Source organism: Siphateles boraxobius, unplaced genomic scaffold (assembly GCF_051911475.1).
Source record: "Siphateles boraxobius isolate OS27281-9 unplaced genomic scaffold, OSU_SipBor_1 65, whole genome shotgun sequence".
Lineage (NCBI taxonomy): Eukaryota > Metazoa > Chordata > Actinopteri > Cypriniformes > Leuciscidae > Siphateles > Siphateles boraxobius.
In genome coordinates this window covers 12,598,254-12,623,439 of record NW_027509192.1, presented here as the reverse complement: position 1 = coordinate 12,623,439, position 25,186 = coordinate 12,598,254, and the positions used below count along the sequence as shown (strand labels likewise).

The 25,186-nt window shown below is 35.7% G+C and overlaps 2 protein-coding genes across 4 annotated transcripts in view; both read left to right on the top strand.

The window, feature by feature from the left end:
• The first annotated feature begins 4,215 nt into the window (after positions 1–4,215).
• On the top strand, positions 4,216–23,622 carry tbc1d2b (TBC1 domain family, member 2B). The gene is made up of 13 exons (XM_077211084.1): positions 4,216–4,634; positions 6,876–7,020; positions 9,557–9,722; positions 10,802–10,974; positions 11,062–11,288; positions 13,519–13,911; positions 15,597–15,707; positions 15,913–16,109; positions 17,039–17,533; positions 18,313–18,430; positions 18,825–19,010; positions 19,335–19,456; positions 21,773–23,622. Exons 1-13 carry the CDS (start codon positions 4,296–4,298, stop codon positions 21,966–21,968), a joined length of 2,868 nt encoding a protein of 955 aa, XP_077067199.1. The 5' UTR covers positions 4,216–4,295; the 3' UTR covers positions 21,969–23,622.
• Positions 23,623–24,795: 1,173 nt separating this feature from the next.
• dapk2b (death-associated protein kinase 2b) overlaps positions 24,796–25,186 on the top strand; it is a 35,972-nt gene continuing 35,581 nt past the window's right edge. Inside the window, exon 1 of one of the 3 annotated variants that reach the window (XM_077211070.1) lies at positions 24,796–24,973. The gene's annotated coding sequence lies outside the window, so the exon portion shown is untranslated. The remainder of the gene's footprint in view (positions 24,974–25,186) is intronic. The other 2 variants (XM_077211069.1, XR_013196672.1) reach the window with 2 other exon arrangements.

The window sequence follows — 25,186 nt, the reverse complement described above, 5'->3', positions numbered from 1 at the left end:
TTACTTTCACTTAAATAGGTTAAGTAAAGTTTACTTAATTCCATATTCCAAATAAATTATAACTTAAAGATTTCTAATTAAAGCTACTGATAAATATGTTTAGGTTTTTACTTGGCAAATCTTTGTAAATTTACTTGCATTTTCGGAGTGGAAGAAGTTGCCTAGCTTTTTTCCAAGTAAATCCTACTCCAATTTTTTTTCAGTGTACAATTTAGTGTTATAATATAATATATAAATATATATATATATATATATATATATATATATTCAAAATAAATATACATTTGGACAATTATGCCACACTTAAAATTTACATAATATGTAATATAAAACCTTGAAATCTGTTTCGTGAAAATCAGTGTCCCCAAACGCATCATGTCAGTAAAGAGGTCGTCATTGTGGCACAGAATCATTAACTGACTCATCAGGGTTAAAGTGTGTGTACTGTATTTTTGTGGTTTTTGCCCAGGGCTGGTCTGATCTGTTCTCCCCACCTCTCACACGTGGGACAGCAGCCTCTTCAGAAACAGTGTGTGTCACGCTGGTGGACAGGGTTTTCCTGAGACCTTCCATCCAGTGTCTCTGCGGTGGCTTCAGCATTACTGTACTCTATATCAGCTGTTTGATCTTTGACTGCAGGGATAGTTTAGTGACTGTACTTGTTCCTTATTTGGTGTTGGTGAATAATTGTGTCGTTTACTCACCCTTGTATCATTTCAAGCCCAGTTTTATTTATTTCATGAGGCACAAGAAAAGGCCTTTAGTTTTCAGCTTTAAGACGGTAGACACCTACATTCTTCCTAACTTCCTGTTATGTTAAAAAAAGTGGAATTGTTCTTGTGACTAATAAGACCTGTTTCAACAAATGTTAATCAGTTGTGCTGTGGAGGAGTTCCTTTGCAAAAAGTTTCTGTTGATTGTATCAAAATCATTTAATTTCACTTCAAATGAATCCGTTCAATGAATCATCGCCTCATATAAATAACAGTATTCTTTAACAGTTCAATTTTCTGTGCTCAAGATCATGAAACTACAAAAGTTTAATGATACAATGCCGTTCAAAAGTTTGATATGGGTGATAATTTATTTATTTATTTATTTATTTGTTTATTTAAGTCTCTTATGCTCACTAAGGCTATTATGGAAGCTTGTTTCCGCCACAGAATGAAAACTACAACAAATCTCACAATTTGGACTTTATTCCCCTCAAATTCAAGATCAGGACTTTTCCTTAAGAGTATTCTTGCTGAAAGACATTGCAATATATATATATATATATATATATATATATATATATATATATATATATATATATATATATATATATATATATATATATATATAAAATAATTAATGAATATATGATGAGTTGGTTTTATTGATGCGATTTCCTATATTAAGCAGTTGACATCAGTTCATCATTCATTTTTAAAATCATTGAATACTGAATGAGGGACACAAATGACACACATTTTGTCGAATGACCCACTTGGCCCCCAAAGATTTGAGGCCAGAAGTTTAAACTGAAGGTAAAAGGAAAAAAGACACTTATCAGTGAGATGCTGTGAAGGAATATAGTGACATTTCAGAAAGGTCAGACGTCTGTTTACAGAGGAGGATGTCAGACTGACAGTTACGTCTGTTTGCTACAGATCCTTGGGCCTTCTTTAAAAATGTTAATTAAGATAACCGCCATAAGAATAAAAGAAAAACAAAAAACAAGCTAAAAGATTTTTTTTCTTGCATTTGACTTTTAAATTATGGATTTTATCAAAAAGAAAAGAAATACAAATGACATTGCAAGTAAGAAATTGTGTGGTAAAAATGTACAATAATGTTTAATTTGTCACATTTTGTCAGACTAACAATGGTGTTGTAATTAACAATTAACATTTAAACGCATACTGTAACGTCGTTCAGTTAACAAAGTTAGGCACCAACCTTCTTAGTATTCCTTAATTAATTATAAACAATATAACAAAAAAAAAATATATATATTAAAAAAGAATACCTGTTTTCCCATTCATTTTTTTGTAAAAATTGTATAGGGTTGCCAATGACCCAAGGTGTAAAACAGTGTAAGTATATTCTTTATATTTAAGTATATTTACAACAATAATTTAATTTTTGATGACTGAATAAGTGCAATTCAGCGTCTGATACAATGATAAAGTGACGTTTCACTCATAGTTACTGCAGGCAGAAAACAAAAGAATAGGAACTATCATCAGCAAAACTTGAAATGGATCCGCGATTTACAGCAGAGCAAGTACTGAACGCAATCTAATATTACTGTCACTGAAGAAGCTGTTAGCGATCAAAATATTGATTTTGAAAATGTTGAAAATGATAGTTTTGAGAATATGTTTGAGATTGGGAATATGAGTCAGATGCTGAATCTGTGAAATGAGCTCTGATGAGGACATAAAACGTGATGATGGTTTAAACATCTGCTCAAACTGAACCCAACAAAATATGCTTTAGTGTATTATTCTGTAATTGTTACTCTAATATCAGGAGAGATTTATATTATTGCGATAGGTAGAGATCCATATGCGTTAGATATAGATCCATTATAATGACTGGCAAAACATTCATGCATTTAAGGTTTAACTAAACATAACAAAAGATGAATAAATAGGCTACTGTAACAAATGTATTTCTTAGTTAATGTTTAACTAACTGGACCTTATGGCAAAGTGTTACCATAATTGTTATTAAACAGAAGCCACTGTTTATGCAAAATACATTTTTCTATTAAGGTTTTCCAGCTCTGAATAAAGCAGTTTGTAACGTGACTTGTGTCATTGGTTTCAACAGATGGCACCTTCAGGAAAGCTTATGGTGCAGGAAACCAAAGTGTTTCCCTCTCACTTTTCATCTCAAACAAAACTGTTAGAGCAGCAGCCATGGCAACCACAGATATTTTGGGGGCATGGAAACAGTTTAACAAACAAAAGTTAATGTTTCGACATTCTAACAAGCAGAACGTCAGATTCAGAGATAAAGACAGCCCTGCTTATAAGTATGTCAGACTTTTTTCCGAAGCATTAAATGGTTTCTGTCACATGAGATGAGAGCAGAATCATATAGGCTTGTCCTCTCGTCTCATTTGTATCTCTCTTCCTGATGTGAGGATCACTTTCATTCCCTGGGTAGGATCAGTCTCTAATGTAATTCATCTGTATTATTCATGTTTCCAGTAATCCCAGTAGACGGGATGATGTAGGAAAGTCAGCTTTTACTGGAATTAGAGATGATTTAAGAAATTACAACATAACAATAGCTTTAAAACACAAACACTTTAATGGAAAGTTTCAGCATGTAAGGCAAGCATATCAGATCATTTATGGACATGTTTATAATCTATTTTTATATTTTATTGATGCCCCAGATGGAATATCAAATATGAAGCAATCCTCAAATATGTTAAATAAATAGCATTTATGGCATATATCTATGTCATATGTACATATTTTGTGGTAATACTTCCTTAAACATGCATAGGAAGTGCTGTTGTATATCTGTTTTTTATTAAATTATTAGCCTATATATATTTTTTTTATATATAATATAGGCCGATTACATTGGCTAAATGTTACACAGACAGAATCTGGACTTCATAAAAATTACATTCAACTCAGACTAAATTAAACAGACATATCTTAATATAATCAGCATAGGTGTAAAACAAGCATATCAGGTAAAACAACATACACTGCAGCTCTTGAATTGAGAGTGCAAATATGACTCTTTTGCGCCCCCTAACAGTCACCCGAGAGACAAAGGCAAAATATGCTGCTTGTGGGCTCAGCAGTAAAATTAAATTAAATTAAATTAAATATAGGTGTAGGCTATAAAAAAGAAATTAAATGAAATAATGAAATGATAAATACATAAATAAATGTATTTATTTATTTATCAATTTATTTACAAAAATTATATAAAAATTTTTTATTAAATTATTATTTTTAATATTATATAAAATAAAGATAAATAAAAATATATATATGATATTATATGATATTTCGTTTTTTACATCTTTATTATTATTATGCTATATTAATTATAGACTGTATTATACTATATAATTTTTATTCTGTTTTCCCGCTTTATAATATGTTTCTTATGAATCAACCTTTCTACGAGTCTTTACACATTTTTCCCAATTCTAACGATAGCTTGTGCAGCAAAACTACACGTCCCATCGTCCTCTCACGTCGGAAGTCATGTGACGTCATGCGGATGGAAACTTGTGTCCGCTGTCGCTGATAGAGACGAAAGTCCAGAGAAAGATGCATGAAGAGGATGACAGCGCTGCCAATCCCAGCAGGAACTCTCAGATCCTGGCGACCAAGTCCTTCGATGTGGCCGAATGCGATGGCACGAAGGACCAGAACTCCAAATTATGCGGCTACCTTAATAAACTGACAGTGAAAGGGCCCCTGAGAGGCTTCAAAACGCGCTGGTTTGTGTACGACCCCAGAAAATGTTATTTGTATTACTTTAAGACTCCTCAAGACGCCCTTCCACTGGGACACATTGAGATCGCGGATGCTTGTTTCAGATATGATGTAGAGGTCGATGAGGGGCTTTTTGAGATCCACACCGAGGGGAAGGAGTTCCTACTGAAGGTATGTAGATCTTATACTTCTGCTGCCTGTGCCAATAAGAATCAGCAGTTCTCCATATAAAGATTAAAACCACTGAATTTATTGGCTTCTTTATGAAAGACTATTTTCTTAATGAATTTGAACGGCGTGAAGTGGCTGTGAGAAAGTTCAAGTGCAACAAGTGGTTACTGACCATCCTTAAAGTGACCTACAGTAAACCAAAATTGTGCATAATTTAATATTTTCCCTTTTATAATATATTAAAGAGAAAATATTGTATATCATGCACGATTTTGGTGCACCATGCATGCATAATTTTACATGTATATGTGCATAATTTTACCTATACAATATGTATAATTAACCTATATATATAAAACTATGTAAGGATGCATGCAGACAGAAGGGAATATTTCTTCACACAAGGCACACTGGCTCAGTCATTCAGCTGTTGTTAGGATACAAACCTCTTTCCTCATGACTGGAGAATGTAGGACTATAACACAAGATTAATTGTGGACTGTGCTGTCTTTGCAAGCTCTGCAACAGTTTGGTCTTCTCGCTGGACATGGAAAGCGGTTTATCAGATCTAAAACGCTTCAGTAATGCAACAGGATGGTGCTTTCTTAACTTCAAGTTCTAGAAATGGAATTGTGCATAACACTCACTTGGCTTCAGGCCCTCATGACACTGCAGTGTAGCGATTTGTTATCAGGATCTAGGTTGAAGGAAATGTCTTCAAACGGATCTGAGCTGGGACGGGTCCCAGCATGCCTGTGCTGGCTGATGTCAGTGTTTACTGCTAAACTTTGCATAGCCTACCATGCAATGTAGCATTGTGGGGTAAATGACATTATGCTAATATTTTGTTGACTAATTTATTCAGAGCTATATTTAAAATGCAATGCATTCATGTACATTTAGTGTCTTGAATACAAGTTTTTATGATAAGCATGCCTTAGTCTCTGAATTCAAATGCATTTTTAACACTTAAATGAATGATTTTTCGCCAATCATTATTACACATTCAGGTCTTTGGCGACTAGGATCTATATCTAACACGGATGGTGTTCTAGATTGATTGATATTAGAAGTTTTGCTGATGATAGTTCCTATTCTTTTGTTTTCTGCCTGCACTAACTATGAGTGAACCGTCACTTCATCATTGTATCAGACGCTGAATTGCACTTATTCAGTCATCAAAAATTTAATTATTGTTGTGCAGAACAAATGTACTTACACTGTTACACACCTCGGGTCGTTAGTGACCCAATACAATTTTTACCAAAAAAAAAGAATACAATTTATATTGTTTAACAGTGTTATATTGTTTATAATGAATTTATTGAGGAATACTAAGAAGGTTGATGTCTAACTTTAAAATGAATAACGTCCCGAGTCACTAAAGACTCGAGTTATGCGTACTATTATGTGTAATACAACTGTCCCAATATTATAATGAAATTAAAAAAGCCTCATTAAAAGAAGGAATTCCTGAAAAGAAAACCTCAAGTAGTTTGAAATAATCCTTTATTATTTCTTAGGAAAAGAACAAAACCGCTCATGGCATGTGGTGCATCCAAGATGTAAAATAAATAAATAAATAAAACATGAAATTATATAATAGAGGTCTCCTGCATGACTGTTTGAAGTCAGTACCGTTTATTAAATTTCAGATGATTTTGACACAGCAATGTTAATTAAGAAGTGCCATGTGGTGCGAGTGTCCCCCTAACCATTATGGTATTTATGAATTCATCTTTCATGATATGTGATATCTTTTTCCAACTGAATTTTTTTTTGTGGAAATATTAAGATGTGTACACTTAATCTTGAATGTATTCAAGATTTAGGGAAAATGTTACACCATATGGCATTTTTAGAGGCATTAAATTGAAACTTTTCTCAAAATTGGTATTAAAGACTTTCAAAACCAGATGAATCCAAAATAAATACAAACGATACATTTCTAAGAACTTTGGTTTTTAAAATGAATTTCTTTTTTGTGGGCACTAATTGACCATTTATTTTCTGTGTTTTTTTCTGTTTTTAAATGTGTTTGATTCTCACAGTTAAAGAGCAACTTCATCACCAAACTGGAACTGAGAACGAAACAAGCATGATTATTCTCAAAGGGGACAGTCACTTTCACACCTGACCCTGTTCCTCTGAAGACTGCTGTTGTACCACAAAACGACAAGCAAAAATAGAGCCTTGGTTTCACACGGCTTTTTTTTTTTTTTTTGCCCTTTCTGCATGCAGGCACCCAACAGACAGGTGATGCATTACTGGCTGCAACAGTTACAGCAGAAACGATGGGAGTTCTGTAACATGTCTGGTCACAGAGACAGCTGGTGCTCCCCCACCCCGTTCCATCCACATACGGGCCTGGTGGCCAAAGATGCAGGTGAGATTATATGGAGAAGTGAGCAGGCCGTGACGAATACAAAGTGAATACACAACAAAGATAAAAATCAGTTTTTGATCATGTCCTCTATTCTTATGTGGAATTTTCTGTGTCAACCTGTAGTTTGTTTGCTATTGATCATGTGAGGTGAGTCAATCTGTAGGTGAGGTGAATCATACTGTAAATGCACATGATTCCTCAGTCCGTGTGACACTGTTTTACATATTTTCCAGAAAGCATGCGTGTAAATATAGAAGTGGAATGTTATTTGGTATCTGTGAGTACATGCTAGGGATGGTTATTGACACACATTTCATGATTCGACGCAATTTCAATTCACAAACTTCAAAACGATTCAATTGGATATACATCAGGTGCAGTACATGTCAGTTTTTCTCAAGGAAAAAAAAAATCGTTCTCAAGTAATGCTGTAAACTATAACCCTGTCAGTTGGTCCATTACTAATAATAAAGGTAAAAAACAACTGATTTGTATACCAACAATAAAGTTATAATAATAGCGTTTTAATGATATTTTTCTAATCGAATTCGTTGTTGAATTATAAACATTTAAAAGTGGCTGTTACAAAAACTTTTTATGATGGTAAAAATATAATGAATGTGGTAATATAGTGAATATATTTAGCATATATAATATAATATTATATAAATATAATATATTTATATAAATATTATATATATATATATATATATATATATATACATATATACACACACACACACACACATACATACATATATATATATATATATATATATATATAATTATATATATAATATAATTTTTTATATATGTATAAAGTCCTATGTTAGATGTGAAAATATTACAAATAATTTATTTAATAATAATAATTAAATGTAAATATAATTGTTTTTGGTTTAGAACTAAAATTGTTGTTATAATTAAAACAAACAAATAAATAAATAAATGAACGAATAAATAAATAAAGTCGGACAGAATTTTGTAGTAATAGCAGCCAACAATGAGATAATGATAAAGAAATAAAGGGTTGAAGTTTTTTCCCTTTCCTTTTAATGAGGGACTGTAAAGGGTGTAGACAGTTTTGTGGTTTCTGCTCTGAGAATGTCTGTAGCATTTAGCATTATTTTTGAAGTCGAAAAGGCAGAACCAAAACAAAAGGCGAGTGCGCTTCCTCCTTATTAGTGTCAGTTTGCAAGTCATTAGCAAATAATTTTTAATGAACAGATAAAATGCACCTGTGAATTTCTCTCTGCATTAGTCATTAAATTCAATTGATCAGCATTTGTTACTGACCTTTATAATGTCATTTTTTGGCAACTTTGCATACGAAGCATGATTTCACATGCAAACAACATTCAGGAATGTTTCAGCGAAATGATAGTAAAGTAGAGCTCATAGTCTTGGTATCACAATAACTTTGGTTATGCAGTCAATGGGAGTACAGCTAGATTTAGAACTGTAAATGTGCTTTACACTTGCTAAAATCTAGATATTCGCCAACAACATTATTATTGCACCATGGAGTCAAAGACTATATTTGTAGTAGTTTCTGATACTTCCTGACTGTATTTTCATACATGAAGATTGTAGCATATAAAAGACAGACTTAGTAGGGTCTGTTTTAACAGAGTATTAATTTTGCCAAAGTTCTGTCATTTATTCTGTAGTATTTATTTACATTACATAAATATTTGCTTATTCTGGCAATACATAACTATATACATAAATATATGTTGGAATAAAACTAAAGGTAATAGGGTTTACAATTTTAGACTTTATTTCGAAATTACTAACATTGTGCATGGCACTACAAGATACTTATTAGAAAGATAATTTATTTCTGATATTTCTATAAATATCTACTGTACAATAAATTATTTACTGTACAAACTCACAGTAGCATGGTTGATAATTTAAGATTGTGGACAAAAATACAATACATAGTGATTCTCTACATTATGATTATTATTATTAGAAGACATTTTTGTGCTTGAAGAGTTCGCTTCCTAAAAATATGATGATGTAATTTTGACAAGTTTATGCAACTGTAGATTAATTATAGAGAAGGGAGATTTACTGGTAACAGGTTTACATAACCCAGGGGAATAAAACTTAATTTTATTTTTAAAAGTGCATCCAATTGAATGTACAGGAAAAATCTTAAATTTTCTTTATTTTTTATCAAAATCTGCATATTATTTTGTGCAACAAATTGTCAATCCTGTTACCATTATTAGCATTGATAAAAACGTTTAAATGGTTCATTCTAATGATTGAAAAATCCCTGTATTGGCACATATTAAAAGTTGCATCATTTATGGTTAAATTAAATGTTTGCAAATACGTTAATAAGGGACACTAAAGTCGTTTTGTAGTCTCAAACTACTTATTTCTCTGTTGTGCAAATGGACTGATGTGTGGCAATAAGGACACATCTTGGATTGATGAATGACACTATGAAAAGCGCCAGACTGTGACGGTTGATACACACAAATGAACACCGATCACTCAAACCGTGACTGTGTTGTTTTAGAAGCGATGCTCAACGAGAAGCCCAACGAGAGCATGGAAAGTGTTCGGAATGACTTTGCTTTGGAGATGGACAATGATGGGCTGGTCGGGCTCCAGTCATCACGTAACCCTGTGGCACAACCTACCGCAGCTCTCAACTCCCTCCGACACTGGGGCTCTGGGCTCAGGTAGGTCTGGGAGACTCGCACTAGAATGGACGTTTATTGCTATTGGACATCAAATTGCATGTAGAGCAAGTACTACAAAGAACAAAACAAACAAAAAATGTAACATCAACAACTCCTGTAATATAAAATCATATTTTCATGCTTTTTCTATTTTTGTTTTATTTTTCTTTATTATGATTTGGAATTTAGGACCCATTCCTTACAAACTCTGGACAAACAGAATTGGTTTGGATTTGATGATCTGAAAATCTATATGCAATTTGTATCAAAACAACATTTAATCCTGTTTCGCATACAGTCATACATTAATATTTGTTTTTTAATAACCTTCAATTTGCTTCAAATTATTATGTTTTTAAATCTGCCTTATATTTTCTTAATATTAATATAGTATAATTCATAGATATATTTGATATCAGTCTGGTTACTAACACATTGTACTACACATCCCACTTAGTCAGTATAGTTCATTTATTAGGGGACTTGTGGTTGAAACCCAAGAAATTTCCACTTTTAATGGTCTTTATTTATGCATTTATAATTATAAATTGTTAAGTTATATGTACATCCGCATCTTGATTTCGAATTGTTCATATTTAACTACTTTGACGACTCTAGCCATGTGTGATCTCTTCCTCAAACTTTCCAAAAGACTTTGGATCTGTTTAGATTACGTAATACTGAAGCCGGCCAAAGGACTGAATCTGGATTACAGCACTGATAAACAAACTAAACTAGTTGGAAATGCTTCAGCTGCTCTGTGTTACATTTTAAGAGGCTGTGAATAGAATACTTTGACCCCTTATGCAAATAAAAGAAGTCATGTGAGATTGGTTTAAAAAAAACGATGATCCCAGAACATGCTGATAGCAAGATAAATGTACCACGTATTTCTTTATCATCTCAAGGTTTGGAATTAACCTTTACTATGTAACTCAGATGAACATTTGACATCAGCGGTAGCATGTTATAATATACTGTGATTGAGTTATTACTTTTACGGATGGCATGAATTTTGCTCCTCCTAACTACATTGTGTGAAAACAATGGGATTTTTCATTCCTTGTACCATCTATCAGAAATAGCATGTCTCACCTGCGGCCCAGCCGAGGAGGAGAGAACAGACGCAGTGTGTTTTACACAGGCAGCAATGAAGACTGGGAAATGGTGGATCCTCCAACCAAAGACGCACCGGATCACAAATCCCCAGCAGACAGCCAACGCCGGGAGAGCCCATCTCACTTTCACCGATGTAAGATCATAATTCAGAGATTTAACTTAATAAAACTCAAATTATTCAATTGAGAGGCCTTTTAAACTCACTCCTGACTGTCCACAGACTCCATTGGCTCAGCGTTCACGTTTGATTTCCGCAACACCTCGAGGATGAAACGGTCCTTTCAGGTGGGCTCTGGCAAAGTTAACCGCAGCGCAGAGAGCTCGCCGGTTGAGTGTAATGGGACCAAGACCTCCGAACTGCAGCTCTGCATTCAGAGCCAGCAGGAAGAGATCAACCGGTTGCAGGAGCAAGAGAACAACCTCAGAGAGGAACTCGCCAGTCAGAAGGTACAATATGAATAAATCTAGTAGTGGTAGTTTTTTAAAAGAAAGCAGAATCATAAACCATATTTTATTTATATTGTGTCCTCGGCGGTCAGCGTTAGTATCAAATGTTAGTTTGCAATCCCATTCTAAATTTTCAAAAGTGTATTAATATAGTATTTGCTTGTGAAATGGCAACCTGTAAAATGTGTCTTCAATTATTTATTATTATTTATTTCTGGGTTGTTGTTTTTTTCTTTTCCATGTTGTAGTTTCCTCATTCCTTGTAATGCTTTTACATGGGGATTTCCCTTGTGCAAGTTAATGTTGACACAGTATCTGATGATTATACATTTTCTTCTACATTTGTAATTCAAAGCATTTTCTAATACCCACCATAAAGCTTTGGGGCAGTAAATGCTTGCTTCTCCAGTCATACATCTCTGTGTGCTTTTCTATAAAGGTGTTAGCGGATCTAAAACATGGGCCTTGAGAACCACAAAATGGGTACTGTTGTTATGTTTTTCCCTTTAGAGTTCCCCTTTGGCCCATAGATGTGCGTTTAACACATTAACAACTCTAAATAAGGATTATGTGTAACATATATAAACAACGATATGTGGTTATTCAATGTTACAAGATAACTGATAACATTTTATTAACCTTTTTAGGATTTGCATATTCAAAATATAAATGTTTTCAATTATTGGGTGAATTGGGTGGAAAGCCAGGGAGGGACACACCAGGCCATTTTTGAGAGTCAGGCCGTCGATGAGAGAGAATTCTGATTGGCTGTTCAGTTTAGCAAACGAGTCAGTGCACGAGAATAAGGGCAAAAGTGATGAAAGCGAGCAAAGTCATGACTGCACAGATAGAAGGCTGTTCTAATTTTACGTCACTTACCGGAGCATTCCAGTGCACGAATATTTTCATGATAACAGGAGCTGAGGGAAATAAAGAACGTGATCAGCATGATTGATATTCAAAATGGTTAGCAAGCGCTGCTTTGTCTATGGTCTGTATATCTGCAGTCTTAGTTTCGCTTTGCCTTTTTGAATATATCTGCTGAAATAGACAGTTATCTCCTTAAAGCGCAGCCGCAGAACGAGCGTCCTAGCTCTTAGTCGGCTGTAGTCCTTTTGGTGTGTTCAAGCTCAGACTTCCCCCCAACACAGGCGACAGGCTTTCATCAGCGCTAGTTCTTTGGCATCGGTTTGGTGTGTCCCTACCTTAATGAGACTGCTAATGACTTGAAATGGTGTTGTGTTTTATTAACAACTAAAAAAGCATGCTGAGAAAAGTATTTATCAAACCAAAACTTGTTCCAGCCAACCAACCGATCACTGGGTCTTTGTTCCTGAAGACTCAACGACTAATTTTGTTAATTTGAATTAACCAATGTACCTGTTTTTCAATTCGATGTCATATTTAATGTTCAGTCATTTCACCATGTGCAGACTCTTGAAAAAATTGTACAGGGCAAATTGAATGTTTGTACAGAATAATTGTTAACTTTGATCTCCGTGTTTTTTTTTTGTTGTATCAGTGTTTTGCTGATAATGCACTGGTCCATGAAGATAAAAGACTTTGAATGCTGAAGGTTATCATTGCCTTTCTCCAAAATGTTGATCTAATTAGTAATCCCTAATACAATACCAGACCGTTCTAGGGTCAAGATGTAACATAAATGACTTTCGACTTATACCGGACAAGCCCCCAACTTATTTTGACTCTTATTTTGACTCTTAAGTTAAGAGTCCTAGTAAAGCAAGTGCTCTAAAATTCCTTGACTTTTTTTGTGTCCCAGACACAAGTAAGAAACCATGAATGAGTAATTTAGTCAATCTGAAGACAAGAGCTCAATGACTCAAATGGATGTCTACATTTTCGTAACTGGTTCAAATGCAAGGGTAGCCAACCCCATTCTTGGAGGGCTACCGTCATGCAGACTTTAGATCCAATTCTGCCTTAACACACCTGCCTGTTATTTTCTAGTTCAGGTGTGTTTGATTAGAGTTGGAGCAATACGGCAGGATGGTTGCCTACCAGCTGCAGGGTAGACTACCCCTGTTCTAATGGATTAAAGTAAACTTTGACCTCAGGACTTTAAAGAGTGATCAGTGATTATAAAGGATCCCCATTTTGTCCGATCAGATCAGTTGGTGTGTGTCTGAGTTGTGTAAGTAATTGATGGGTCACTGTGCTCTGCTGAACTATATTAGAGACTTATTCACACCGTATTCCCCTCTACCAGGAGTTGGTTTGTCTTCTCCAACAAACACTACGTAGCTCCCAATGCGATTGGCGTTCCACAGTGCCTCCTGGGAACATGGTGCCTCACAATCATAATGAAGAAGAGACTGAGGTGGACAAAGCACTGAAAGAGCGGGACACCCAGATCAAAGATCTCTGTGGTCATATGGAGAGGCTAGCCTTGGAGAAGGAGAGTCTTCAACAGGAGTTGAAAAGTTTGAAGATCAAAATCGGGGAGATAAATGAACAGCTGGGCATGCTCATGGAGACCATTCAGGCCAAGGACGAAGTCATCATGAAACTTTCCCAGCAGAGTGACGAAGGAGGAACCCAGTCAGCTGAATCCAACTCACCTAGTGGAATTAGGGAACAACAAGAGTTGGACAGCCTGAAGGTAGTACAAGAAAAGAACAGTGTTACATGTACTTCCTACTCAGTAGATCAGAATGTGTTTGTGAGATTATTAATAGCTTAGGTTGGAATATATCTGACATTGGCAACAGTTACATGCAAGATTAAGGCATGTACAGAAGTACTTGACGTAGAATTCAAGTCAAGTCTTGAGTGTTTGATCATTAGACAAATTCAAGTCTCAGATCCTTTTTGGTATTATTTGTCTGTATATTGCAGGTTAGGTTCATGATAGTTGTGGTGTTTGATGTCATGGTTAACCAATTAGTATACTAACATGTAGGGCTGTAGTCAACCAAAGAAATCCTTAGTCGACCAAAGTCTTGTCCTGCGCAACGATTAGTCGACAAAAAAAAAAAAAAAGACGCGATGTTTTGATTGAACATTTTTTTAACAATTGTCATAGGGCATTTATAAAACAACAACGAAAAAACATCAAAAATACATAAAACTATAATAATAAAACAATTATTTGAAAAATCTTTTTTTTTTTTTTTACTGCAAAAAGTGAGGAGCACTGTCCTAGGTCTATAGTAACAGTCACAATCGCGCAGCTGACCACACCACACGCTACAAAAAAAATATATAACTGCTATCTGATTCTGCCACAATGAAAAATCCTAACAAAAGCTCTCGTTTATACAGGCTGTATATTCTTCTTTACTTTCAAAGCTATGGGTTAACTTTTGTCCAGCCGGTCTAGGAGTTTTAAAACAAACACACACACAAAAAAAAAAAAAAAAACCAAAGAGCCTAAAAAACGATCCTAATAATAATAGGCTGTATTGTAGGACTGCATATAGGTTTAATTTCGTTTTGTTACATTATTTAGGCTATTTTCAAATGCGTCAAGTGTACAAACAAAAACAAAAACATATCAAGAAAACACAATATATTGAGTCAGCATGATAAACCCGTTAAAGGGACTGCTCACGTCTTTTGCGCGCTCAAGTTCGATTTCAAATGTAGGCGCGCGGTGTGCGCGCTCATGATGGAAGCAACGCGGTCGCGGTGCGACGCGCTCTTTTTTTTCCAAGTGCGTCCACGCCGCATCGAGATAAAAACATTATAGTGTATAAAAACATAAAAACCGAAAACAAGTAGCGTTCTAACTGAACGAATACAGCTAAACTACCTATATCCCTTACTGAGCACGAAGCAGCAGCGCAGCCAGCCACAGGTGCGAACCGAGTGTTCTATGTGTGTGCGCTAAACTGTGGCGCTGTTACAAAATAGCCTAAATTAAAGCATTTAAATTTGGGGATAAACCATAGGCTAATTATATTTAGAATACAGTAATATATAACTGCTTATAAAGGAATAAATATCAAGGAGTAAATCATTGAAAATTTCTTTCTATTTGTAAAAAAAAAAAATGCAACTGGTCGACCAATAAGAATGTCAGTCGACCAAGACGGCATCGACCGATTAGTCGACTAAACGACTAAAGTTGACAGCCCTACTAACATGGTAGGGAGGGATTGGAATTGTTGGGTGTTGGGTAACAAATGTTAAGTGAATCTATTACAGAAATGTAAAATAATATTCAGATTTAGTCCTTTTAATATTTTCAGTTGCTTGTCCAAGCACAGTAACAGTACATACCTGTAAAAGTTGTGATTATTTTTATTCTTACATACAACTTGTTGGGTTTTCACACTTTTCCAGGACAGTCTTCAGGGCTACAAATCCCAAAATAAATTCTTGAACAAAGAAATTCTCGAGTTGACAGTCTTACGAAGAAATGCTGAATCCAGAGAGAAAGTGCTAGAGGCAAAGGTCTGTGACTTCAGCTACTCAATGCGCACAACCATCCTTGATGTTTTGTTTACAGATTCTTTCTAATGTGCCATGTTAGCATTTCCTTTTCCTTTCCCCTAGCATTCCACTATCCTTTGCAAGGTTGTTTGTGCATGATTTTGTTTGCGGAGGAATAATTTTTGTTCTTTGGCCTTTCTTTCCTCATTTGTTGTGTGTTCTACAGTACAACAGTATGGAAGCCAAGATGTGTCAGGTGGAGAGCAAGTACCTGGTTCTACTACAGGAAGTGAAGACCCCTGTGTGCTCCTCCTCCGAGCAGACCCATAGTGGAGAGGTCATCACCCGCTTACTAGAAGATGCGCTACAGGTGGAGAGTGCAGACCAGCAGGAGCACCCTATCCTTAAACCCAACGCTGTCAGGTATCATGCCCACCCCCCATGATAATGAAGTCACAAAACATGAAAAGGTTGGCCGTTCTTGTTTATGTCAACATAAATTCAGTATATTCAGTAAGTTGGCAAAGAATAGACCTTATTCAGAGCAGCGCCATGACTGGTATGAAAGCACGGCTGTGAAAGATAAACTTACCGTGTTTTCAATTGCATCCGCTGTAAAAAGCTGTACTCCTAGATCACAATTTTCCACAGCTCATATTGTCGGGAGTTTTTTGTCCGCTTAAATTCCTTGGAAAGATATTTTTGCAGTTTTTTGTCAGCAGAACAATCCAAAAATGAATAAGGTCTATTGTTATTCATTTCATATGCAAAGAGTTCAGTCATAGCAGAGGTCATTTACATATTGCAGTCTTAAAGGTACAGTAGTAAAAAAATGTCAGTTTAATTGTAAGGGGCCAAGAGAAGGTATAGAGATGATCAAGTAAGAAACCTTGACTAATATAACAAGGGGAAGTATGGGGAAATGATGATGCAAATTTATAAAATATTGCTCCTTTAAACTTTTGGTTACTGAAACAAACAGTATAACTAGTTCTGTCACCATAAGATTTTTTTGTTTACTTTCATTTTTGTGCTGCCACACTTCTAAAGATCCCATCTTCAAACATGTTTGGTCATGTTAGTGTTTTTCAAATGCTACTTGTTGTTGATGTTTGCTTCCACTAAGCATGTCATGTTCTTCTTAAGTGGATCTATCCTAATACAAATGTTTGATTTCAGCTACTTATTGGTTTCAACAAGTTCTTTTGAGAACTCACCAACTACTAGATTTGTTGTTTTGCTAATCTCTACTAGCTTACTTTTGAAATTTGGCTTTGTTACTTTGAAAATTGTTGCCTCCTGTGTTACAAATTGTACATATAACCAGTGAAAATGTTACCTTTCTCATATAGTGAATATGACATTTTTGGCTTCAAAACTGTCCCGGAGGAAGAAGATGAGGAGGAAAAACTTGAAGCAAAAAAGAGAGCGCTGGACCTGAAGTCTCTCTCCCTGACAGACCAGGAGACATCAGTCAGAGTGAAGTGGGACAACTACCTGGCCATCACCATGAACAGAGAGATGGTTCGATCTCCAGAGCTGAAGGCGTTGATGCGAAGCGGGGTGCCCCATATCCACCGTTCCAAGGTGTGGATCTGGTGCGTGAGCTTCCATGTGAAGAAGATTCGTGACAGCCAGTCGAAAGACTATTACCAAAACCTTCTGTGCACGGCGAACGATAAACCCAACCCGGCCTGCAAGCAAATAGAGCTCGATCTTCTGCGGACGCTACCAAACAACAAGCACTATGCCTCTCCTGACTCAGATGGCATCCAGAAACTCAGGAACGTGCTACTGGCTTTTTCTTGGAGGAATCCAGATATCGGCTACTGCCAAGGCCTTAACAGGTAGCAGATCCAAATGATTCCATCAGCTCTTGACTTCATTGCTGGGGTATTTGTATGTCTAAAGCGAAATCAACTTCTTAATAGCCCCCTTGAAATCAAATTTAATTTTTTTTTACTTTTGGTATGAGTACAGTATGTTGGCCTTAAAGGAATAGTTCACCCAAAAATAAAAATTCTGTCATAAATTACTCACCCTCATGCCACTCCAAACCTGTTAGTCTTTCATTCATCTTCGGAACACAAATTAAAATCTTTTTGATCAAATTTGAGAGCTTTCTGTCCCTCCATTGACAGCTACACAACTACCACTTTTACGCTTCAAAAAGTTCATAATTCAAATTTGTGGTACGCAGCATGTTTGAGCTTCAGCAAGAACCAATGAGGTTCATTCTCGTGTTACGCAGAACGTTTGAGCTTTATGCAAGAGGTTTGTTCACACGCATCAAGCATGTTTGGTTGAGCGTCTTTTTATGTTTGCTGATCAGTGTTTATATGTGAATAAAGCCTAAATTCAATCTGTTCCTCATATAAAGCGATCATATCTCTTCAGAGAATTTGGACTAAACCTCTTATTTTATATGGATTAGTTTTACGATGTCTTTTTGAAATTTTCGAAGCGTCAAAGTTGTAGTTGTGTAGATGTCTATGGAGGGACAGAAAGCTCTCAGATTTCATCAAAAAGATCTTCATTTGTGTAACATCAACACATTGAATAAACCTGTGCGTTTCAAGGCACTTTAGTGGGCCTTTAAATGATTTCTGATTATTGTTTTTTTCAGGCTGGCAGCAATTGCTCTTCTGTATTTGGACCAAGAAGATGCTTTCTGGTGTCTCGTGGCCATTGTGGAGGTTTTCATGCCACGTGACTATTACACTAAAACACTGCTAGGCTCACAGGTACCGTTGCAAGATAATTCATTCGCTCGGATTAATATATATTTTTTTTCTGACTTTTTAGTTTTTTAGGTTCCTTTCCATCGTCAAGACATTAACATACTTGTTGAGGAAACTTAACCACATTTTGAATACTCTCATGTTTTACCGAAGTTTTCGATTACTAACCACATGATGAAGTGACTTGCCAATTGCTTTTCAGTTGAAACCATATTATTGGCACGCTTCTAGTTATTGCTTGTCATTGCTGACATTTGACAGCAGCAGGGTCCAAAATATAATATTTTAAATGACTTAAATATATTTTGTATTATTTTTCTTAAAAATCTATGTTTTTGTCCTGTTACAAAATGGTTTTGGTTTGTTAACCGTTTTAATGGTCTTATTTTTGATGTAGGTAGATCAGCGTGTGTTTAAGGACCTGATGTACGAGAAGTTACCCAGGCTTCATGCTCATTTTGAGCACTATAAGGTAGACTTCTCTCTCATCACCTTCAACTGGTTCCTGGTTGTGTTTGTGGACAGTGTGGTCAGTGACATCCTCTTCAAGATCTGGGACGCTTTTCTCTATGAGGGACCAAAGGTATGGTGGATTAATGCCACATGTTCCTTAAACATAGAATACTTAGAAATCAAGCAGCTGTGCTCTAACTATATACTAGTGATACCTACTTTTCCCCTTGTTTATTTAACCACAATAGCAAATGATGTGAAACATTTACTACTTTACATAACCTAAAATGAGCATTGTAAATCCTTAAATTAATGTATGATACTTAATAATACAGATGATAATACTAATACTCACCTTTCTTTTTTAATTTCCATAATGAGCCTGATTGTTTCAGGGTGACCTTAGTACTCCTTGGTTGCTGACGCACTTTGATGTTTCTTTTTACCTTGGCAGATAATATTCCGATTTGCTCTTGCGCTCTTCAAGTACAAAGAAGAGGAATTTCTAAAGCTCCAGGATCCCATGACCATTTTCAAGTACCTTCGGTACTTCACACGTACCATCTTGGATGCAAGGTGCGTGCAATCATGAAAATACAATAATTGCTCGACTAAATATAGCGACTATATGTTTATACATTTATTATCATATTCATCTTAATAAGGAGAAAATAAATATTTTAACTGATTAAATTTTTGCATTAACGAGCAGTTGAACAGGTGTACCTAATAAAGTGTCCGGTGAGTTTGGTATGTATGTATGTACAGGTCCTTCTCAAAAAATTAGCATATTCTGATAAAGTTCATTATTTTCCATAATGTAATGATAAAAATTAAACTTTCATATATTTTAGATTCATTGCACACCAACTGAAATATTTCAGGTCTTTTATTGTTTTAATACTGATGATTTTGACATACAGCTCATGAAAACCCAAAATTCCTATCTAAAAAAATTTGCATATCATGAAAAGGGTCTCTAAACGAGCTATTAACCTAATCATCTGAATCAACTAATTAACTCTAAACACCTGCAAAAGAGTCCTGAGGCTTTTAAAAACTCCCAGCCTGTTTCATTACTCAAAACCGCAATCATGGGTAAGACTGCCGACCTGACTGCTGTCCAGAAGGCCATCATTGACACCCTTAAGCAAGAGGGTAAGACACAGAAAGAAATTTCTGAACAAATAGGCTGTTCCCAGAGTGCTGTACCAAGGCACCTCAGTGGGAAGTCTGTGGGAAGGAAAAAGTGTGGCAAAAACGCTGCACAACGAGAAGAGGTGACCGGACCCTGAGGAAGATTGTGGAGAAGGACCGATTCCAGACCTTGGGGGACCTGCGGAAGCAGTGGACTGAGTCTGGAGTAGAAACATCCAGAGCCACCGTGCACAGGCGTGTGCAGGAAATGGGCTACAGGTGCCGCATTCCCCAGCTCAAGCCACTTTTGAACCAGAAACAGCGGCAGAAGCGCCTGACCTGGGCTACAGAGAAGCAGCACTGGACTGTTGCTCAGTGGTCCAAAGTACTTTTTTTTGGATGAAAGCAAATTTTGCATGTCATTCGGAAATCAAGGTGCCAGAGTCTGAAGGAAGACTGGGGAGAAGACATCCCCTCTTTCCTGAATATGAAACCTTGCCATCGGGAAGAAGACTCCGTGTACCAAAATGCAAAAGTAATCGCTTAAAATTATCATTCGTGCCAGTCTCTATTAAGCTGCTGAACGATGTGAAATAAAACTATGTGAGCACTTCAGCACTTTACCTGTGATCTCAGTGCAATAGGGCAATGTGCAATATATATACTAGCACCTTAGCATATGAACTTTACAAAAACTTCAATACAATGGAGTAATTTCCAACAACCATACTAGCGCTTAAGCACTTGCACTTTAATCCATGGAATTGTGTTGTCAATTATGTCTCTTTTTCTTTTGTCTATATTTGCTTCTGTTTGTAATTTGTGATGTTTTGTATGATGTTCATTTTATGAAACAACTCTGCACTGCGCCCAAGCAAAATTTCCCCTCGGGGACAATAGTTAACTCAACTCAACTCAACGAAGGAAATGCCAAAATGCCTGAAGTCCAGTGTCAAGTACCCACAGTCAGTGATGATCTGGGGTGCCATGTCAGCTGCTGGTGTTGGTCCACTGTGTTTTATCAAGGGCAGGGTCAATGCAGCTAGCTATCAGGAGATTTTGGAGCACTTCATGCTTCCATCTGCTGAAAAGCTTTATGGAGATGAAGATTTCATTTTTCAGCACGACCTGGCACCTGCTCACAGTGCCAAAACCACTGGTAAATGGTTTCCTGACCATGGTATTACTGTGCTCAATTGGCCTGCCAACTCTCCTGACCTGAACCCCATAGAGAATCTGTGGGATATTGTGAAGAGAAAGTTGAGAGACGCAAGACCCAACACTCTGGATGAGCTTAAGGCCGCTATCGAAGCATCCTGGGCCTCCATAACACCTCAGCAGTGCCACAGGCTGATTGCCTCCATGCCACGCCGCATTGAAGCAGACATTTCTGCAAAAGGATTCCCGACCAAGTATTGAGTGCATAACTGAACATAATGATTTGAAGGTTGACTTTTTTTGTATTAAAAACACTTCTTTTATTGGTCAGATGAAATATGCTAATTTTTTGAGCTAGGAATTTTGGGTTTTCATGAGCTGTATGCCAAAATCATCAGTATTAAAACAATAAAAGACCTGAAATATTTCAGCTGGTGTGCAATGAATCTAAAATATATGAAAGTTTAATTTTTATCATTACATTATGGAAAATAATGAACTTTATCACAATATGCTAATTTTTTGAGAAGGACCTGTATACATGCATACATACATACATAGTTTGTTCAGTACCATGATTATTTGTGTTTCTCATAGGAAATTGATGAGCATGGCCTTTGTAGACATGAACCCATTCCCACTGAGGCAGATCCAGAACCGCCGCACATTCCACCTGGAGAAGGTCCGTCTGGAGCTGACCGAGCTGGAAGCCATCCGTCAAACGTTCCTGCGGGAGAGAGACACCACCCTGGACGGCCGCACACTCATCAGTGACGACGACGAGGACAGCTGAACCACAGCCAATGAGGGATCAAAACCTGCTAAGCATTAGCCAATCACAATGTGTCTTATATCTTTCAATGTATTTCATTCAACAAACTGTGACTTCGAGAGACCAAAGAACAGTATTCCTTTTGATTAATCAAAAATTGATTTTTTTCATTGTCTTTTAATTGCTTGACCAATATTTCACCCATTTGTACATATGGACCAAAATCAGTATTAAAGTAACTAAAGTACTTGCATTTAGATAGTAATTATTGTGCGGATTGGACAAAATTCTAATCCACTTGCATTATGCTAGACATATTAACAGACACCAACACTTTTTCTTTCAGTCGCACGTCTCGCACTTATTAAATAGTTTCATTTGTTTACATACTATTGGTAATAATGTCAACACACATTATATTGCATGATCATTGAAATGAATCAAATTCAGGTTTACAAGACTAAGAGACCTTTTTCTAAACATTCGGTACTGTTCATTTACAGTTATTTTAATAACTTCCACTTAATTCAGTGTCCAATCAAGGCATTAAAAAGCACACATATGTTGCAAACACAACATTTCACAAGATACAGTAGATCTTCCTCTCTGCTCAAGACATGATTGCCAAACCTGCCATATCGCAGAATGACATTTTTAAATGTTTCTCACAGGTATTAGCTCTTGTGTATTTAGGTTCTAGAAGCACAATGCACATTTGTGGCTGCCTAATTGCTACATTTATTGTTTAGATGCATTTGTTCCACACATGTTTCTGTGCTCTTCTCTTCCATTTGAAATATTCGAACAAAAAATGTATGTTGTTATACTTATAATTTTAGTCTAAAATCCACAAAAAGCTGCTTAAAATGAAGATAATAATATGGAAAATGTGAACAAGTTTTTTTTTGTTTTTGTCATGGGTTCCACGCATGTGTTGTTACTGAAATTCACTTAAATCAAAAATGGAATAAGAATCCATAAGTGCCTGTATAATGAGGGAATGTATATCTAAATTAATATCACTTTTCTTAACTTTCCATGCACAATTTGGCTTTGAAGTCATCTGTTGTATGCTTGAAAAAGCTACTTTTTAAATATCAGTACATGTACATCTACTAAGTGCAGTCAGTTAATCTCTTCTACGCCATTGCGTTGTGATAATACACATATTATACATTTTAACACCTGCTGTCATGACGAACAAAGATGTAAAACTGTCTTTTGTTTTTGAGAGCTGGTCTCTCAGATTGACAATGATTTTTTCGCATGGAGGACGTAGATTTTGTCATCCACAGTGCCATTATAAAGAAAATGTATTGTTTGTGAGATACATTTTAAGACAGTCTAATCCCTCATTTACATAATTATTCTTTTTTATATATAGAATTTTTGCAGTAAGGCTTGTTGGAACATTCATCGTTCCACAAAATCTTTCATATTACCCATGTTATTTAGCCATCAAATATGTTTCATGAGCTAAATGTCTTCAGTGAGTAAGCTATGGTTTCAAACCGTCTTTGTTGCTGTTTCTCAATGCAATGTGTTGAGCAGACCTTTGATACAAAATTATTGAATTCTATGAAATGTTACTGAAACTTACGTCATTATAATCCTCCAATACTGTTTTTTTTTTTTACTTATGCATGACTTCTCAATAAATTTCTATTGCACACAATTGTTTTGGTTGTAGTTTTTATATATAGAGTACATCTTTAAATCCAGTCTCAGTGACTGTGCTCACAAAGTTCTTCCTCACTGTACATTTTTTTTTGTTGCTGCAATTAGTTAGATAACTAAACAACTGAAGTTAACTAAACTTAATATTTTAAGTTAAGCATGAACACATACTTTTTTTAAGTTGAAACAACACATTTCTTATTCTAATGTTGAATTTGAAGTTAATAATCACAATCATTTTTTACAGTGTAGACCTACATGAAATACTGTATAATGTAAGCACAACAATAGAGTTCCTGTTTTGTGATGGTTATGTACTAAAATACTAAATCTTGCAGCATCTAAAATATACTTATGTACTAAAATATAATTTTCATTTTTATTTTTTTAAGTAAAAAATGGGATGTTGGGAAAAAAATAATGCTTAAATTATTTGTCGGCTATATTAGTGCATCTCATACAGATGCACCTTACTTATTATGTCCAGCAGATGGCGATAATAGTGCAAACATAATAGAGCAAGCACAAGCAATAAAGACAGGAGGAGACTAAATTATTGTAGTATTCCAGCTTCCAAAATTCACAGCGTGTTCTAGTAAATCATTCATAGTTGATACTGGATTTATTTGTGAACCGGGTTTTACCGAATCAATGAATGACTCACTCGCGAATCAGAAGTTACTGAAGCATAGAATAGCATATATAATCAAAATAATTTACATATAGCCTATTGTATTTATTAATACTGTTTCGTTATTAAACTGTCATGTATTTTCAGTACATATTATTTGTAACGCTTCCACTAGTCAAATTCTTGGTTTAGCCCTACTCCAAATATTCTGTGTAGGCCTATCTGATCGTCTATTCAATCATTAATGGCACAAAGTTGAATTAAAATTGATTATTTCAAGAAATACTCTCACTGCCACAAACGCAGAGTCCGAATACTCCGATTAAGTGTAAACTATGTTGGAAGCCATTTAAAGCGTAGGGCATAGCCTATAAAAAACCCGAATAGCCAGCTTTAGTTCAACTGAAATCGAACTTTAAGAACATTTTGATTTAAAAAACGGGTTTGATTTATTCAGAAAAATGTCCAATACATGACTCATGCAAGCGGATGTGTTTGAACCGGTTCAGCTGATTCACTCACCAGATTTGCCGATCTGACATTACCGCTGTGCTCAACAGGCGGCGCATGAGCGAGCTCGAGATTGACAACATAAGAGCGTGCGCTCATCCAGTCTCCAGTTTAACAGCGCGACTCGCGCAAGATACGAGCTCGAACCCGGGAATATGCTTCAAATGTCAGCAGAATACAGTAATATAAGAGTTATTTCTTAAAAAAGGTAAGCCATTCATTTACACGATCAAATAAATAAACGCTTCTTGTAGTTCAGTGTGTCTTGTAAAACTTGTGAACAATGAAATAGGAGGAGGTAATATTGTGTGAATGATTCTCATGGTTATTAACACTTTTCTAACGTTCCGGCAAAGTTCTGAACAAGCGTTCTTCCACTAACATTAATAGAACGTTCGCTTTCATTTTCTCAAAACAGCAG